Here is a 16,855-nt window from a genome sequence, read left to right on the forward strand (position 1 = left end):
CACACACATGGGTACAATGTATAGAAACAAAGTCCAAGTCTTGGTTCAGAGAAACAATTGACTGTACTTAAAATCTCTCTTAAGTTTTTGCCTAGGGGCAAAGGGGTTCCATTCAGTCTAAATTGGGCTTGGATGTGTTTCAAATGCCGAAAAAAACATCCATTATTGAAAGATGTTGCTAAAATTGGCCTTGCATTTAAGATGGTGTGAATTTTCATTGTGTTAAGGATCCTGGCAGCTGGTGATCACCATTATTGAAAACTTAAAAAAAATTAAATGTGTCAAATAAAATAAAGCATCAGTCTGAATGTGATGCTTTTTAAAAACACTGCTTAATAGTAAGCCTTTATTACAATAATAAAGCCAATGTTGCATTGTGAAAACATGGTACTTTCATGTTTGTACAGAGATAATTTTTGATCGTCTTGTACTGCATAGTGCATGCAGGGTTACCCAACATTTTGGGCGATGTGAAAGGATTTTAGACTTTTGTGAATCAACCCGGTCTGGAAATCAATGAAAGTTCCTGTTTCTCAACTCATGCCGCCTCATAGCAAACATCCTTTTTTATTGCGCAATCATTGATAATAGAGGGGCCAGTGTTTGACCCTTATCCATTATGGATTCCCTCTTCGTCCATTCATGATTTTTAAATTCAACATGTAGTTTGTGTTACTAGCCGTGTCCCTCCTTGTTTTATGTGAGTACTTTGGATTTTGCAATGTATTATTTGTATGAATTCAAGCAGAAAACAACATCCTCTTGCCTTGTGTTGGACGGGAGTGGGTGGTTCACACAACTTTATTGTACATTTGTGGTATTAGAAAGATGAATGAAATATAGTGGCAATGTTCCTGTATTTGCTTTAATATCGATCCCACCATTCATCAGTCAGACTTCAGTCAGCAAGCATTTGTTTTGGCAGCAATCCTAAAAGTACCACCCATGTGACGTAGAAAGGCAGGACTTTGGGATATAAGTACTATATATACACTAAAGCCTGCATGAGGTCTCTCTCTCTTCCTCGTTATCCTGTCTAATTTTCTACCTTCCGGATAGAACGCACGGTGGAAATGAATCCTCTAGGTATCACAGTGGTTCTGGTACTCCTGGCAGCAGGGTACGCTCAGCTCAATGTTCTGCAGCCAGAGTGTGACTCCCCTGAGGCAGAAGAGGCTGCACTGGCGGCTCAAGACTACCTCAATGCCCAGCACACTCACGGCTACAAATATGCACTGAACAGGATTGAGGACATCAAGATTCTCACTAAGGTGAGTAAAAATGTAGTTAAAAACAAACACTACACTACATGCATGTTCTAGATCATTTCTCATTGAATTCAATTTCATTTTTGTCCCAGCCTGATGGAGATAAGACATACGTTGTTGAAGTGGACTTGCTGGAGACAGACTGTCACGTGTTGGACCCCACACCAGTTGCTAACTGCACAGTCCGACCAAAAGTACTCACGGTACAGTAAGCCTGCACTAGACACGTACCAAAAGCTATCATGAGCTTCAGTAACTGAAATGTGGAATTTGAAAAGACCTTTGTCTCAAAACAGGCAGTCGAAGGAGACTGTGACGTGGTGCTGAAAAGGGTCGGAGGAGCTTTGACTGTCACTGCTTTCAAGTGTAAAACAGAAGGTAAAAACTGAAGCTGATATTAAATATTATTTGGATAATATATTTCTTACTGTCTGCCATGTAGTGATGGGTTGCTCCCAATCTGTTCCATGTTGAGCATATAAATCAGGGGTGTCCAAAGTGCGGCCTTGGGGTCAGTTGTGGCACATTCTAAAAATATAATTTAACAAGAAAGTAAAAAAAATGGCAACAGCAAAATGAAAAAATCGGAAAAGTCAAAATATTGAGAAAAAAAGTATTAATTTTACAGGAATAATATGAAAATATCAAAATATGATGAGGGAAAATAAAAATAACATAATATTAGTACTATAGTACCATAATATCATGTTGATGTTGAAATAGAGTTGCAATAGCAAAGACAAAAAGAGTATTTTATTCTAAAAGTTTGTTATTGTGACAAACAAGCAGCAAAATAAAGTTGTCATTTTTGTAAAAGGACGTTGGGGAACAAGTTATAATATTATGGAAGTAAAGTGAAAATATTATGGGCATATAGTCATGACAGGGCTCAAAGAAAATTTGTAAATATCATTTAAGGTTAAATATTTGGAAATTTGAACAAAACCCTGCAAAATGGGGTGGGGGGTAGCTAAGCTGTCTGGCCAATAATCAGTATGCGGATCAAAAGAATGCGCTGTGGCGAACACAGCATTTGATATAATTATATTTGGTAGCACTTTACAATAAAATACGTAGAATAGTCAATCAGGAATTAGCCTACCTAAGCATTACTCATTAGTTCCTCAGTAACGACTCATAAGTTGTGTACCTCATAATAAAATGAGATTTTATATCACTTCTGTCTACAACATTCAGAATCAACAGAAGACCTTTGCTTGGGTTGTCCCACCCTCCTTCCCCTGAACGACACAAGAGCCCTCGACTTTGTTCATACTTCTCTGGCAACCTTCAACAACAATACCGTTAATATGACATATGCTCTTCTTGAGGTCGGAAGGATGTCAACACAGGTGGGTTCGACCGGGATCCATTTTACAAGCTCCGATACGTTTCTTGGAGCACATCAGACGTTTCACACTTGATTGCTTCAGATTGTCTCTGGTGGCCCACGCTACTTGGCAGAATATGTTGTCGCTGAGGCTAACTGCACTGATGATGTCTGTGTGCCCCTGACTGCTGCCATGACTGTAAGTACAAGTGTGATTGAACATAAAGTTGTATTTTTCCACCCCAACAAAGATGTAAAAGATGATTTATGGCTCAAATGAGAAATATTTATATTTTCAGACACATGGTATTTGCACCGCCAAAGGCCTGAGTGCTGCCCACACAGTTGAGTGCAAGATGTTTCCCATCATGGTGAGATATACAGTTGATGCTTGTCGACATCACCGTAACGACAGTAACTGACTGAATTCTTTGGATTCAAATTATGACTCAGGTACCTCAAGATGCCAACAGCACCGATGTTCCTAAAGTGTTCCCAGGCGTCCATGTACACACACACAATCTCTCCAGAAAGCACGGCCTGAAACACCACAAACTGACCTCTCTCCATGACCCCCATGTTACTGGCCTTTTGTCCGCCGAGTCGGCAGAGTCTTCCGAAGTGGTGCCCGTCATGGCGGTCGCTGGTACAGTCCCACCTGTTGCTCCAACCGCCGACACCACATCCTCATCCGAGGCGTCGGTCAGTTTAGAGAGTCCCGTGAAGATGCTTAAAAGAGATGTATCCGCTGCAGATGCCACAGTTCCCAACGCCATTGCAACAGACCCCATCCTCCTCATCCCACGGTGCCCAGGAAGGGTCCGATACTTTTAAGTGCTCCTATGCAGAATATAGACTATTTTAATAAAACCTGGAGTTGTTTAAACACTGTCTCAGACAGAACTCATAGCAGTTCATAAGCTTGGAATCATTGCATGTGGATTTAACCGCCTTTATTCTTACAAATTAAAAAAAAAACTGTTTTGGAAAATGCACCTTCTGAATCTAAGAGTAATACAGTTGCACTAAATTGTATTATCTTGCGTGTATTTGATGTGTCAAAGGACAAAGGAGTCGTCTTGAAGATAAGGTTTTAAACACTAATCTCGAGTAAAATAAACTCAGTTTTCAATGTATCAATTAATGGCAAGACATTTCCAGCAACAGCTAATGAGAACATACCAAGTGGTTCCTGTGAGAGTATTTATTAAATATATACTCAAGGTCAAATTAAATAGTTTATTTACAATGCATGTCATCTGCTTACTCTGACCCTTCTTCACTGGGATGGTCCAGTCCTGTAAGACAAGCATTGTCAGTTTCAATAACAGAATAAGAAACATACTCAACCAAAAGATGTACCGCGTCTGTTGTTTACAGGAACATTTGGCAGCTCGGTATCAGGTCTGCTGGATTTAAAGTCATCTTTTGGAGTCTTGGCCACACCTGGCTCAAGCCATCGTAGATGTTGGGACTTCCTTGCATGACGTCGGGCTGGGACAGTTTCAATAGCCTCATCCGGGAATTTCTGCTTGGACTCAGAAGTGCCAGCTTCCTTACCCGGGGGACCATGTTGTAGAAGCATGTATCCCTTTGGTTCATAAGAACGCCTGACCTGACCACGTTTGAAGAATTTCCTTGGTTTTTTTGGAAATGATGAACGTGGTAAATCGGTGAGGACTGATGAAGTATTTGTAGTAGCGTCAAAGTCTTCAAACATGGAGTAAGGTAGCAAATGACTCAGTTCACCCTCAGCTTCTGGCGGGAAAGGCTTTTCGGGTCCATGGAATAATTCCAAAGGAGTTGGCATTTGATTTGTTTGCTGCTGCTGAAGGTATTGGTTGATATGAGACATGGCATTTAGACCAGGTGTGTAATTTATCAGGCCAGACGATAGTTGCACATTTTGCTTCGTCGGGTGACGATTTTGATTTTGTCCCCCTTGATTCACAGCAGCATTAAAAAGATTTTCAAGACTCAATGGAGGCACATCTTCAGGTGATGATTGGCCTTGTGGAAAATGTTGGATAGTCTCATATGGCCAACTGGACAAACGCGAATTGGAGTTAGGAACAAAAGGGTAAATTGGTACTTCAGAAGCTGCTGTATTGGTGGGATTATGTCCTGGTAATGCCAAATTATCACCCAGGGGTTGGTCAGGTTGTTGCTTTTGACTTCCGTATGTCTGAAAGTGGGTGGATGTGGGGACAGAGTCAGCAGCTTTCCCAGAATCATGTGGTTTTTGAGCAGACCAAGTATAATGTATGCCATTTCCAGGGCCATACGTCATGGAGGCAACATATGGAAACCCTTGGGAGGTCACTTTACCATCAGGCACAGGAGGCGGAAGATGATAAAGATGTTGATGAAAAGCAATCTGTGGGCAACAATTTGAAAAACCAGCAGTGCAAAATTTGATGCAACCATGTGTTGAACCCTGTGAGAGCAGAGACTGCAGAGGGGTTTTAACACCCCGCTGGGGTTGCTTGGTTGGAGACGCTGGGGGTAAGGCTACAAACTGCTGCCATTGTGGGTGACGCCACTGTGGCATCCGGCTATCTGGAGGTGTTTTGGCTGGAGGTTTTTCATTTTTAGGCTTCTCAATGGAATGTATGCGAGCATTCGTTTCAACGTCTGGTATTGGTGGTGGTTGAGGTTCCTGAACTGTTTTCTCAGGGACCTCAGGCTTCTGTGGAGGATGTGTGGGCTTGATAACAGGAACAGGGTTAAACGGAAAAAAAGGGAAGGGTTTGGCTGGCTCCACATCAACCGGGGGGTGTTCAGGTTGTTCTGGTTCAGTTGGCTGTAGAGAAGGTGGTGGCTTTTTGAACATCTCATTAGGAGTGGGTACAGAGTAGGGTGGATAGAGGTATGGATATTGAGACTGCTGACCAGGAGGCAATTCAGGCTGTTGTGGTTTGGGGAGCTGTGGAGGTTGTGCAGGCTCGGTAAGTGGTTTCTTTTCAGGCACTGGTATAGACAAGAATGGGTAGACTGGCTTCTCCGCCTGACTCGGTGGGACCTCAGGCTGTGGCGGTTGGAACAGCCATGGATAAAGTGGATTTGGGAATGGATGAGCTGGCTGCTGCTCTTTACATGGAGGTTGTTTTGGTTCGGGTGGAACTGGCTTTTTGGGAGGACCATTCGCAACATACACCTGAAAGGGGTGCTTGCATTGGACATGACCTGGAGGGCATTCAGGATGTCGTACGGGTATAAATTCAGGCCCAGGTATGGGGTTGACCGGCCAAAGGCTGTCAATTGGTGGAATGACAGGTTCTTGCGGTTTGTTGAGAATTTGTTTTTCTTCAGGTGCAGTGCAAAATGGATAGTTTTTGGGACAGACTGGCTGCCCAGTTTGACTGGTCTGAGTCACAGGGTTTTGTGGTAAAAGGGGCACAACAGGTTTATCATCAAGTGGAGGGTTAAATAGATTGTCGAAGGCTGGTTGTCCACCTAGACCTGGTTGTGGTTTGAGGGGTTGTAGAGGAGGCACTGGCTTGGTATGTTGGTTTGGTTCTTTTTCAGGCCATGGCATGTTGACGAAGGGGTAAAATGGCTTCACATGACCTGGATAATCTTCAGGTTGTTTTGGTGGTACAGGCATGGGTTTTTTGTCAGGTTCTGCCAGAGGATCAGGCATAGGGTAAAGTGGATATTTGTATGGATCGTCAGGGTTCTGAATAGGACCTAAAAAAATCTCACGTCGTGGTGGTTTGGGGGGAAGTGGAAGAAGTTCAGGTTGTGATAGAGAAGGCATGGGGATTTTGTCAGAGTCTTCCACAGGGGTTGGCATAGTGTAAAATGGATAGGGAAATGGGAAGGCAGGCTTCTGGGTAAGACCTGGAAGAACATCAGGTTGTGTTTTGGGGGGATGTAGATGGTTTGGTTTATTATCAGGCCATGGCATGGTGAAGAAGGGGTAAAATGGCTTCACATGACCTGGATAATCTTCAGGTTGTTTTGGTGGTGGAGGCATGGGTTCTTTGTCAGGGTCTGCTACAGGGTTAGGCACTGGGTAAAGTGGATAGGTGTAATGCTGGTGAATATCACCTGGAAAAACCTCAGGTGGTTGTGGTTTGGGAGGTTGTGGAGAAGGCAAGGGTTCGGTGACCTTGTTTGGTTTTTTTTCTGGCCATGGCATGGTGAAGAAGGGGTAAAATGGCTTTTCATCATGATCTGAAGGCACTTCAGGTTTTGGAGCAGGAGTGGGTTTTTCTTCACTTTCTGCTCCAGGGTTGGGCATTGGGTACGGTGGATAGGGGTACAAATAGTCAGACTCCCGATCGCGACCTGAAAGAACCTCAGGTTTTGGTAGTTTGGGGGGCTGTGGAGCAGGTGTGGGCTCAGTGTCTGGTTTAGGTTGGACCTGGTGTGTAAAAGGCATGGGATTCGGAGGTACCGTGGGTTTGTATGAATGATCAACTGTGTGATGAGGATACCACTCTTTGTCTGGGGATTGTTCTTTTTTTGGAGCCTGTGTTGTTTGTCTTGTGGGTCCAGATTGACCTTGAATCGTTGGACAGGAAACCTTAACCTCTCTTTCTCCAGCCAATAAAACTGTGTACTTTCCATCCTGCAATTAAAACAGTTAGTGAAGGAAATATGAAATTAAACTTGCAATTGTCAAATCATTACCTTCATCTCCACACAGGGATCATAGCGGACAAAGATGCTCACACCTTCAACATGTTCACCTACAGTGATCCCACATTTGAGTGCAGCAGCACTTAGCCACTCCCAGTCGCCATTCACTGTTAATTACATTGCCATCAATTATTAAACCTCAGTCATAAAAAGTAAAATCATGAAAATACTTTTGCTTGTGGTTCAAGACATCCATACAGACTGAAGAGAGAACAGTGTACATAATGCCTGATTTGCATTACCCTATTTTTGCACTTTATCTGCCCTTGTGTACCTTGTAGTATACTTGTGCTATTGTACTTTTGCTGCTTTGGGGAGAAAAAAATGTTCTCTTATAGCGTGTGGAAGTGGTAAGTTTTCTTTGTCCCTTAACTTTGAAACAAAGTTTAGCTTCTATGCTCTATGAACGTATTAAGTTTATTAATATTGAATCCAACTTTGCAGAAATTCACTTTTTGCCATCAAGTGTGGAACCAATTAACCGCAAAGAATAGAGGTATGACTGGATGAGTGTCAATTGAAAACATATACATCAGACATTCAATTACATTTTGGGCATAGTTTGGCATATGGAATTATTTTAATTAACTGTTCCTATTGTACTGAACAACCATGCCGTGTGACAAGTTGTGATGAAGTCCCACTTCCATTTCTATGGTTATGATTACACTTTTCCAGAAATCCCACTATTGGGATGGTATTGCTGAAAAAACTTTTAATACTTTGTTTTGACTACATTTCATTTGTAAGATTTTGTAAATTGGGTGACATGTTAACATTAAATAAATCTGAAGTATACGCTGTACGTTTAAATAGGCTTACTACAAATACAAATTCCATAAATACGGAAATAGTAATACAATCAATGTAAATAACCAGTTTGCACAACTAACATTTACATTACACCATAACTATACAAACAAAACCGTCACCCACATATGCAAAACTATGTACAAAAATTCTGTGTGACTGAGGCATTCAACTGTACCGCCATTATGGCTGTGATTCAAAGTCATTAAAAGCAACTTACAATTTATTTTCATTTTAGAGGCTGGAAGAGTCCACTCCAATTTTACAACCATGCCTTCTGCGTGGCAGGTGACCACGGGTGCATTTGAAGACCGCCTCATCAAAGGGCAAGTCATCCTCACTGGCAACCCCCACCAAAGCAATGGTAGTACATATGTATCCTCCTAAAAAATACAAAAAAGCAACAAAAGGTGTTCATAGTAAATACCTTTTTTGTATGTGCAGTTTACAGCACAAAAAGGTCCTACCTGAACAGTAACAAAGCAGCCATTATAAGGAGCCACTAAGACCATATTGCTTGGTGTTGACCTGATTGTATAACCACAGCTTTGAGGCAGCATGGACAGAGGCAAAGGAGTCATGAGTGTACCTAGAAAGCAAATTCAATTTAAATCATCATTAAGAATGTGTTGGGAGTTGTCAAAGTAGGTCAATCTTACCCCTATCAACCAATAACAACGTTCCTGGGGTGGAGGAAATGTCTCGGACCTGAAGCTTCATGGAATCAGCGGTACATTCCACCTTAGGATCCATTTGAAGGAGTTGCTCCACAATTGCCTGGTCTGGTTTGGAAAAACCATCTTCTGGACCACTAGGTTGCTTGGACATTTCCCACCCTTTTCACAATATAACTTTAACAAGCTCATATTCACTTTGAAATTAATACTGCATGATAAATATGTCATACATACCCATGTCTGCCTGGTAATCTGAATCAACATCCAGGTTGTCACTTGTAGCTTTTTTATGACCTATAACTTGTTGAGAGAATAATAGTCTTCCAGTGTGGACGACGTTACTTTTGTCTCGACTTTGATTCAATGTAGAGTTGTGTATTAATTTGGAACAATGGCAAAACGTACTCACAACCAGAAAAATCCCCAAATATAGTAAAATCTTAGAGCCCCCAAGCTCTCTACACGCCATTTGAAAAAAAGGGGGAAGCACTGCATATACAGGAGTGTGGGCAAAAGCTGAGAACTCCACAGTGCTGATAACAAAAGGTAGAAGGCTGAGCTAGAACTAATTAATGAGAAAAGAAAGGGCTAAACCTCAACAGGTGTTAGCAATGGTGCAATGAAAGGTGTGGCCTTTGACTCCAAGAGGTCAAAGCCTATTGGTTCTCATGTTGACCAAAGATTTCACATATACACAGATGTATCTTGGTAAATAACATTTTTTGAATTTAGATAATTATAGCTTCCTGGTAATAAAAAGTAAATATTCCATCAAATTTGAAAAAATGTCAAAACGTTAAATATCGTAAACCACACAAGTAGCTTGTGCGCGTGTGTGTACGCATGCGCAGTCGGGCACAGACTCAAACGTTATGTTGAATTGAATTTTATTTTATTTTTTAAATATCTGACGTGATACAAGCTAAATAAACGTCCAGTATATTAATGATGCGAGGACTGGCTCACTTACGTTTTATGGCAGGTGTTTATGGAGTGACAACATGGACGGCTAATAACACGCTAGCATAAAATCAAACGAGCATATCCAGCTTCACTTAGAGCGGTCATTTTCCTCTTGGTCCTAGTGCTGGTACCGTTTCTTTTTAATACAGTGTAGCGTAACATTCTTTTTTTAAAAAAGCACGTGGATCAAAACTTGATTTTGAAAAAAATGGGGGCCATACCCGCCTATTAATTGAGCTCATTTTTAGATTACATTTAAAAACACCCCAATTCAAATACAACTGGATTGGGTCAATATACTGTACTGACTATTATGGCTAGTGTGTGTGTGTATAACAGTAAGGTTGAGTTTTTATGCCTATGAACCACTCAATAGACCCAACAGTATCACTTCGTTATATTTTTCTCTTAATATAAGCAGAAATTCAGCAAACAAAATGTTATTTTTACATAACAGGTGAGCATCCAGTTGAAATGTGATTAAGTGTGACGTTTGTGTGCGTTGTCCATGATCATCCTACCTTTATTTATACCCAATGTCGAGACAGGATTTATTATTCTCAACATCACAAAAAACACAAACACTTTTTTTCCCTCTCTCTTTTAATTCTGTACATATTCCACACAGTCTGGGAATAACTGATGCCAAAACGTCCCATAGGAAAGTGCCATTGAAAGTTATATCTTGCTGGGACAGCAGGTAAAAATCCAACTTGTAGCAACACATCAGATTGATTTTATGGCACTGAATACACAATTCTCTGAAATTGATCACAAGACAACTTACAAATGTTCTGATTCCAACCAATATCACTTTCAATAGTTTTAGTGTACACAGCATTTTTTTTTGTAATTTTTACCTAGTATACTTCTAAATACCATACGATGACAATTTGTGAATACATCTTTAATGACTAAAGCACAAGGCAAATAATAGCAAGGTGTCAGAAGTCAACAGCCTTGGTTTACAGTCAATATGCATTCATGTAGTTTCAGTTGTTAATGAAGACAAAGTTAGCCAAAATGAAAAAAAAAATCTATTAGTGATGAAACATGGTAGTGTTGAAGTCTAATATGAGTCGTTTTTACAACTTTCTGAAGCTGTCTTCATGGTCTACAGTCAACAAGTGATGACAACAATCATAGAATGAGGTGAAGCAACTCTGAACATCCTCAAAGATTGGTCCGAGGGGGGAGGGGAGGGGTAGGGGGGACAAGCGGGGTGGCTTAGGGGCTGGGAGTAAAACAATTTAACAAATTACGGGAGCTGGCTGACAAAAGGTGAGCTGTCACAGAGGTGGAAACACCGACTGCGACTCCAGAATGTGTTGAAGTATCAAGACAACGCTGGCCTTACACAACACTCAAAACGACAAACCAACACCACATCTTTAAAAGGTACAACAGCAAAAAGCCTGTGATGGTAAAACAAGATGAGTGGCAAATTGGTACACAGATACAGGACGTTGTCAGCTTTTTTTTTTTCCTTTTTTTATTATTATTATTATTTGGAGGCATGGAGATGGTTTTGGCTGCGAGGACGACAATGAAGCAGATTATGCATGCAACTGTTCAATGCAGACATGCTGATAAAGGGCGGAATGGGGCAGTGCCTTTAAAAAGAGCTATTAGCAAAGCAGATGTTATACAAGTCAAATTCAATTCTTTATTACACTTTGTGGTCTTTTTTTTGCACGCTCCTTTGGTTTATAACATTTAAACAATTTTATTGAACATGCCATAACTGTAGTGTCAAAAAAAATGTGTGGTACAACATTGGGGTGAAGGGGGAGGGCAAACCAAAAAGGGAGGTTGTGGGGGCTGTGTATAAAATAGAGCGGGAAGGAAGAAACATTTGCCCTTTAACCCTGCAAGTAGTGTCAACACAATGTAGTGAGTTGGGGTGACCGGTTAAGTTGATGGATGGTGAGGTTGCTTAATATCCACATGTCCTCAGGAACGACGCCATATCATATGCTTTCGTGTTAAGCTGTCCATGGACCGCTTTGTTTCCCATGACTATAACCAATGCTGGGGCACATAAGGAAAAAAAATAGAGAGAAAAATGAACAAAACTGAAGAGTCCCCACCCCTACGGGATGGAAGGGGGAGGGACCAGGTATCAGGATCTTACCACTCTTCAATGCTATTAAAGGTTTCCATGACATTTGACCGCTTGCAGGAGAAATCTTAACAGCAAATATTTATTTTTTTCTCTTCTTTTTGTCCCTCAAATTTTTACCTAAATGAGCCTGGAAACATTAAAAGCCTGAATCCCTCAAGTATTTTGCCATCGAGTAAGCCTTCTTATTCAATCCGCCGCCATGGACCCCTTCTTTGCCCATTACAAGAACCAAAACTGGAGAGAAGAGATAGAAAAAAAGGGGACACTGTTAAGGTGAGAATCTGGGGAAAGCATCTCAAACTCACAAGTGTTATCAAGAACAAGCTAAAAAGAACATTTCAATGTTTGTTTTTTTTTGTTTCAACTTCACTTCCTTACCAACATTGTCCAGTATTTTTCAATACATTATTGAACCGTGCTGAGTAGGGCCTATTACTAAAAATATGCATATTTAAGCACATTTGACTGATTATTTTTGGCCTAAATTAACCCGTAACCCATGCAAAGGCAAACATCTACATTTACAGCAAGACTTATGTCTTAAATTGTCTATTATTGTATCTACTATTTTGGGTCATATGAGTATAATTTGTGACTATAGGGGTGTTATTTCATGTCCAGAGGACTAATAGGCATTCAATGGCACTACAACAAAAAATATTCGATTTATAAATGAAGAATCCTGGTTTGGAACTAATTAACCACAACAAACAGCTGAACAATAGAGCCCAACAGCTTTTGCATGTTAAGCATACACAAAGTTAATTGACTTTTCCCATAGAAGACTTGGAATTAGATGGAAAAGGAGGTGGATAAGAGGGGAAGCTTGAAACGCCTCAGATCTTAAAGACCAAAAAATAAAATTTGGTAAAGTGGTTAGCATGTTGGCCACACAGTCAGGAGATCAAGTTGTTTGTCTATATGTGCCCTATGATTGGCTGGCGACCAGTCCAGGGTGTACCCCGCCCCTTGCACAAAGTCAGCTGGGATAGGCTCCAGCTCACCCCCGCAACCCTAATGAGGGTAAGCGGCATAGAAAATTGATGGATGGTATTCCATACTCAAGTCAGTTTTGAAACCAATGCCATTTGCTTTCCTCTCGTACATTATTAGAATACTAATTGGCCTGACTGCAGTATCCATAAAAGGTAATCTTAGCCTTTCTATTGCTCAAATTGTGTGAAACTAAGATAAAGCTCATGTGTGACGAAGCAAATCCGCAGAATTGAATTGAGAAAGTTAATTAAACTGCATGCAACTTCTTGACTGGTATTAAGCTACACTGCTCAGAAAAAAAAGGAACACTAATGTAACACGTAGGTCTGAATTAAATACTTTGATCTTTCCATAGTTGAATTTGCTGACAACAAAATCACACAAAAATGATCAATGAAAGTCAACTATATCAACTCATTTAGGTCTAGATTCGGGGTAATACTCAAAATGAAAGTGGAAAAACACTACAGGCTGATCCAACTTTGATGTTGATCTTTGATGCCTGGGCATGCTCCTGATGAGATGGCGGATGTTCTCCTGAGGAATCTCTGGGGAACGGGCGGGCTGGTCCATAACATCAATGCCTTCATGTTGCGGGAACTGCTGACACTTCAGCCGCATGACGACTAGAATTGTCTTGCATTAGGAGGAACTCGGGACCAACTGCACCAGCATATGATCTGATCTTGGTACCTAATGGCAGTCAGGCTACCTCTGGCAAAGAGGTTATATAGGGGATATTGCAGGCAGCAGAACGTTCTCCACAGCGTCTCCACGCTCTGTCGCGTCTGTAACATGTGCTCAGTGCCAACCTGCTTTCACCTGTGATGAGCACAGGGCACCAGTGGCGAATTCGCCAATGTTGGTGTTCTCTGGCAAATGCCAAACACCCTGCACGGTGGTCGGCTGCAAACACAACCCCCACCTGTTGACGTTGGGCCCTCACGCCACCCTCATGGAGTCCATTTCTGACATGCACATTTGTGGCCAGTAGAAGCTCATTTTGCAGGGCTCCGGCAGTGCTCCTCCTTACACAAAGAAGGAGGTATCGGTCCTGCTGATGGGTTGTCGTCCTCCCATGGCCTCCTGATGTACTGGCCTGTCTCCTGGTAGCGCTTCCATGCTCTGGAGGACACTACGCTAACAGACACAGCAAACCTTCTTGCCATCCAGGATGGCATGACTGCCATGACATCATACATGAAAGTCCTATCATACATTTTGACTTCTTTAAAGCATCAAAGTTGGATCAGCCTGTAGTGTGTTTTTCCACTTTCATTTTGAGTTCAACTTCAAATCCAGACCTCCATGGGTTCATAATTTGATTTTCATTGATCATCTGTGTGATTTTGTTGTCAGCACATTCAACTATGGAAAGAACAAAGTATTTAATAAAAATATTTCATTCATTCAAATTACTTTGAATGTTACCTTTATTTTTTTGAGCAGTGTATTTCATATATACCTTTTCCGGCTCGTCCCACTGAGATATTGTATGTCGGCTCTCCTCCTTGGCTCTTTGTCCTGATGTCCATTGTCCAGTCTCCGTCGTTCTGGAGGCTGTCTCGGAGGACCGAACACTTCTTTGAGCCCAGAGTGAGACCAAAGGTGTAAAAGGTCTCTCGGTCTTTTCCTACAAGGACGTCAATTTCTTGGGACTGAAACACACAAGCGCACAACTAAATGAATCACAGTATTCTAACATTACATGCTTTTTTGTGAATACTCAAATACTCAAGCATGTTACCAAGCCTGCTGATGAGGGGACACAATTCAAACTTTAATATTAAAATTTCAAAGACAATCAAAAAAGCACATGCATAGTATTACAGAGGCTATACGACCAAAGCATGGACGTACAGGAAGTCCTGACTACCAATGACGGTGTGGGGTGAATTTAAACATTCACTCCCCAATTAATATCAAAATGTCACAATGTTGCTCCATTAAACGCAGCAACAATATGGCAGGTTTATCTGAGGCTGGTCAAAAGTCAGCGTAAGCTTTTTAAATCACAGTTAACCAGCGGGGCGGCTTAATGTTAGCTAATCAGAGCACCCCGGCACACAAAGCATGATGGCTCATTGAACCAAAGTCGAAGGCAGACTCCACGCTTATGTAAAATGAGCACCATTTTAATAAACGTTGCTTAAAATGATTAGCGACCGGCGTCAATTGTAAAATGCGTCTTTGTTTTTTTCGCACGCAAGTTGCTGAAAGCGAGGTCTCACGCACACAAGCGCTAATCCTGCGGCGTTCAGCAGGGCAGGCCTAGGATGAACTAGCATGGCGAGCACGGCGCCGTTAGCTCGCTAGACATTTACATAAATAACAGTCCTCCAGTCTGGCAAGCGCCCGTCTTGCGCCTCCAAAACAACAACCCCGTGTATATTCCCCTCAACAAACACCGCCATGTCGTGTTCTTACCGTGATATTGTTGAAAGTACCACCGGCATGTGCTGCCCAAACGTATTTGGCGTCCACATAGCCAACAATGGCGCTGTCCTGACAGCTGCCATCGGCCATCAGGTTGTCCACGTAGCTTTGCCAAGACATGTTGAAGAAAGCGATGTTGCGTGGAAAAAAATCGCGGGGTGTTGTTGTCAAATTAAGACTATGCGGAATTATTTGACGAAAAAAAGCCCTGCAAACGAATGGAGAGCCTCGGATGTAACCCACACTTGGACGCTGGGGTGGCAAAGAAAGCCGGGGCACTAGTGCGGCTGCGGCTGGGTGTAGCCCGTATATCAGATCACTCCGCACAATGACACACCGGCGCTTTTATGGCAGCAGGCGGTGGAATAAAGAGGGACTTAACGGCTCAGCTAAGAGTCAACGGTCTGAGGGAATGCTGGGGTACACAAAAAGGCAGTTGGGGATTTACTATTCTGCTCATTTATTGCTTCTACCTTTGATTGTTTTTAATGCAGCTTAATGTTTCAGCCTCATCAATGGCTCAATTGCTCCACGATTTATATATTTTTTTTTCTCCAAGAGAGGATAAACATAATCTCGGGTGGGAAATAAATAAAAAATAACTTTTAAGTATGAGTATGCGGAATAAACCTATGGAATGGCGCAAACACTGCACTGTGAGATAAATCTGAGACAGGTACTAACCATCACCATGGACTTATTTACAATGTTTGTGTCACTTAGTTGTTATATCTTGTATATAATGGTTGTATTTATGTTTTTAATTCACCCCCCCCCCCAAAAAAAATCTCTGCAAGTATTTTATTCTGCGTTCATATATTATTTACAATGTTTATGTCAGTTTGATCTACTGTTGTTCTTCATTCATTGTCTCTATAGCAGAGTTGTCATAATAATTAAAGTCACATAATTAAAAATCCCAGGATACAGATTTACAGCACTTTTATATTTTTATACATACATTTTTTATATTATTATATATTATACATACACACATTTTTTACTTTTTAAATAAATGTTTAAAAATAAAGCTTTGTGTTAGTTATTAGTATCAAAATTTCCAATTATTCTCCTGACATTGTGCTGATTTTGCTCTATTTCTCCCAATTTCTGCAGCAGCCAAGTGTTGCTCAAAATTGAGCATTATTATCTTTGGTATTAAGAATTGTGACATAATATATTTTATTTGTCACACTGTTTGTAAGTTCTGTGTCACAACTGTCCTGATAAATGATTTGATTTTGAATGCACCAGTTGCTTAGTGGTTTTATTCATACTCAATGACCCCCGCTACAGTTGATCCAATAATACCAACCCCCATCATTGTAATGCCCATCCAAACATTATAGCAATGCTGATCATTTGGTTTTATGACTTGAACAGATGAGGTCTAAGTGGACCAGCTGCATTCGACTAGCAAAATTAGAAGCCAGATGAATGATGGATCATACATTTGTAATGTTCTGTGAAATGGGAGGCTGACAGCTCAGTAATTTGGTGCTGGGCTTGACCGATAGCTGCCATAAAAGACTAAAGATCTCATGGCACTGGTGTCAATGATTGGTGCAAAACGTGTCCCTCTTCTGCTGTTCTGCTGAGCAAA

At 41.3% G+C, this 16,855-nt stretch overlaps 3 protein-coding genes across 3 annotated transcripts; 1 reads left to right on the plus strand and 2 right to left on the minus strand.

Annotated features, from left to right (window-relative positions):
* The first annotated feature begins 1,007 nt into the window (after positions 1-1,007).
* Positions 1,008-3,593, plus strand: ahsg2 (alpha-2-HS-glycoprotein 2). The gene is made up of 7 exons (XM_058068157.2): positions 1,008-1,271; positions 1,361-1,471; positions 1,565-1,646; positions 2,466-2,620; positions 2,702-2,797; positions 2,898-2,969; positions 3,052-3,593. The coding sequence occupies exons 1-7, from the start codon at positions 1,074-1,076 to the stop codon at positions 3,430-3,432; spliced, it is 1,095 nt and encodes a 364-aa protein (XP_057924140.2). The 5' UTR covers positions 1,008-1,073; the 3' UTR covers positions 3,433-3,593.
* Positions 3,594-3,861: 268 nt separating this feature from the next.
* Positions 3,862-8,921, minus strand: LOC131126023 (uncharacterized). The gene is made up of 6 exons (XM_058068156.2): positions 8,715-8,921; positions 8,523-8,644; positions 8,276-8,438; positions 7,237-7,352; positions 3,961-7,174; positions 3,862-3,896 (listed from the first exon to the last, which is right to left on the minus strand). Exons 1-6 carry the CDS (start codon positions 8,881-8,883, stop codon positions 3,862-3,864), a joined length of 3,819 nt encoding a protein of 1,272 aa, XP_057924139.2. The 5' UTR covers positions 8,884-8,921.
* A 1,666-nt stretch (positions 8,922-10,587) lies between these two features.
* Positions 10,588-15,578, minus strand: pfn2a (profilin 2a). The gene is made up of 3 exons (XM_058068158.2): positions 15,244-15,578; positions 14,282-14,474; positions 10,588-12,054 (listed from the first exon to the last, which is right to left on the minus strand). Exons 1-3 carry the CDS (start codon positions 15,370-15,372, stop codon positions 11,957-11,959), a joined length of 420 nt encoding a protein of 139 aa, XP_057924141.1. The 5' UTR covers positions 15,373-15,578; the 3' UTR covers positions 10,588-11,956.
* Between the last annotated feature and the right edge of the window lie 1,277 nt (positions 15,579-16,855).

This window comes from Doryrhamphus excisus, linkage group LG6 (assembly GCF_037039965.1).
Source record: "Doryrhamphus excisus strain RoL-2023G ecotype Guam linkage group LG6, RoL_Dexc_Guam_v1.1, whole genome shotgun sequence".
Classification (NCBI taxonomy): domain Eukaryota; kingdom Metazoa; phylum Chordata; class Actinopteri; order Syngnathiformes; family Syngnathidae; genus Doryrhamphus; species Doryrhamphus excisus.

Excerpts from the sequence above, each read along its gene's own strand:
- pfn2a (XM_058068158.2), bottom strand. The coding sequence starts at position 15,372 with ATGTCTTGGCAAAGCTACGTGGACAACCTGATGGCCGATGGCAGCTGT. Across the intron at positions 14,475-15,243 it reads GTACTTTCAACAATATCACG|TCCCAAGAAATTGACGTCCT; the intron begins GTAAGAACACGA and ends TGTGTGTTTCAG. Across the intron at positions 12,055-14,281 it reads AGTGGGACGAGCCGGAAAAG|TTTTGGTTCTTGTAATGGGC; the intron begins GTATATATGAAA and ends TCTTCTCTCCAG.
- ahsg2 (XM_058068157.2), top strand. The coding sequence starts at position 1,074 with ATGAATCCTCTAGGTATCACAGTGGTTCTGGTACTCCTGGCAGCAGGG. Across the intron at positions 1,272-1,360 it reads ACATCAAGATTCTCACTAAG|CCTGATGGAGATAAGACATA; the intron begins GTGAGTAAAAAT and ends TTTTTGTCCCAG. Across the intron at positions 2,970-3,051 it reads GCAAGATGTTTCCCATCATG|GTACCTCAAGATGCCAACAG; the intron begins GTGAGATATACA and ends ATTATGACTCAG.
- LOC131126023 (XM_058068156.2), bottom strand. The coding sequence starts at position 8,883 with ATGTCCAAGCAACCTAGTGGTCCAGAAGATGGTTTTTCCAAACCAGAC. Across the intron at positions 8,645-8,714 it reads GTTGTTATTGGTTGATAGGG|GTACACTCATGACTCCTTTG; the intron begins GTAAGATTGACC and ends TTTGCTTTCTAG. Across the intron at positions 7,353-8,275 it reads CTCTAAAATGAAAATAAATT|TGAATGGCGACTGGGAGTGG; the intron begins GTAAGTTGCTTT and ends TGTAATTAACAG.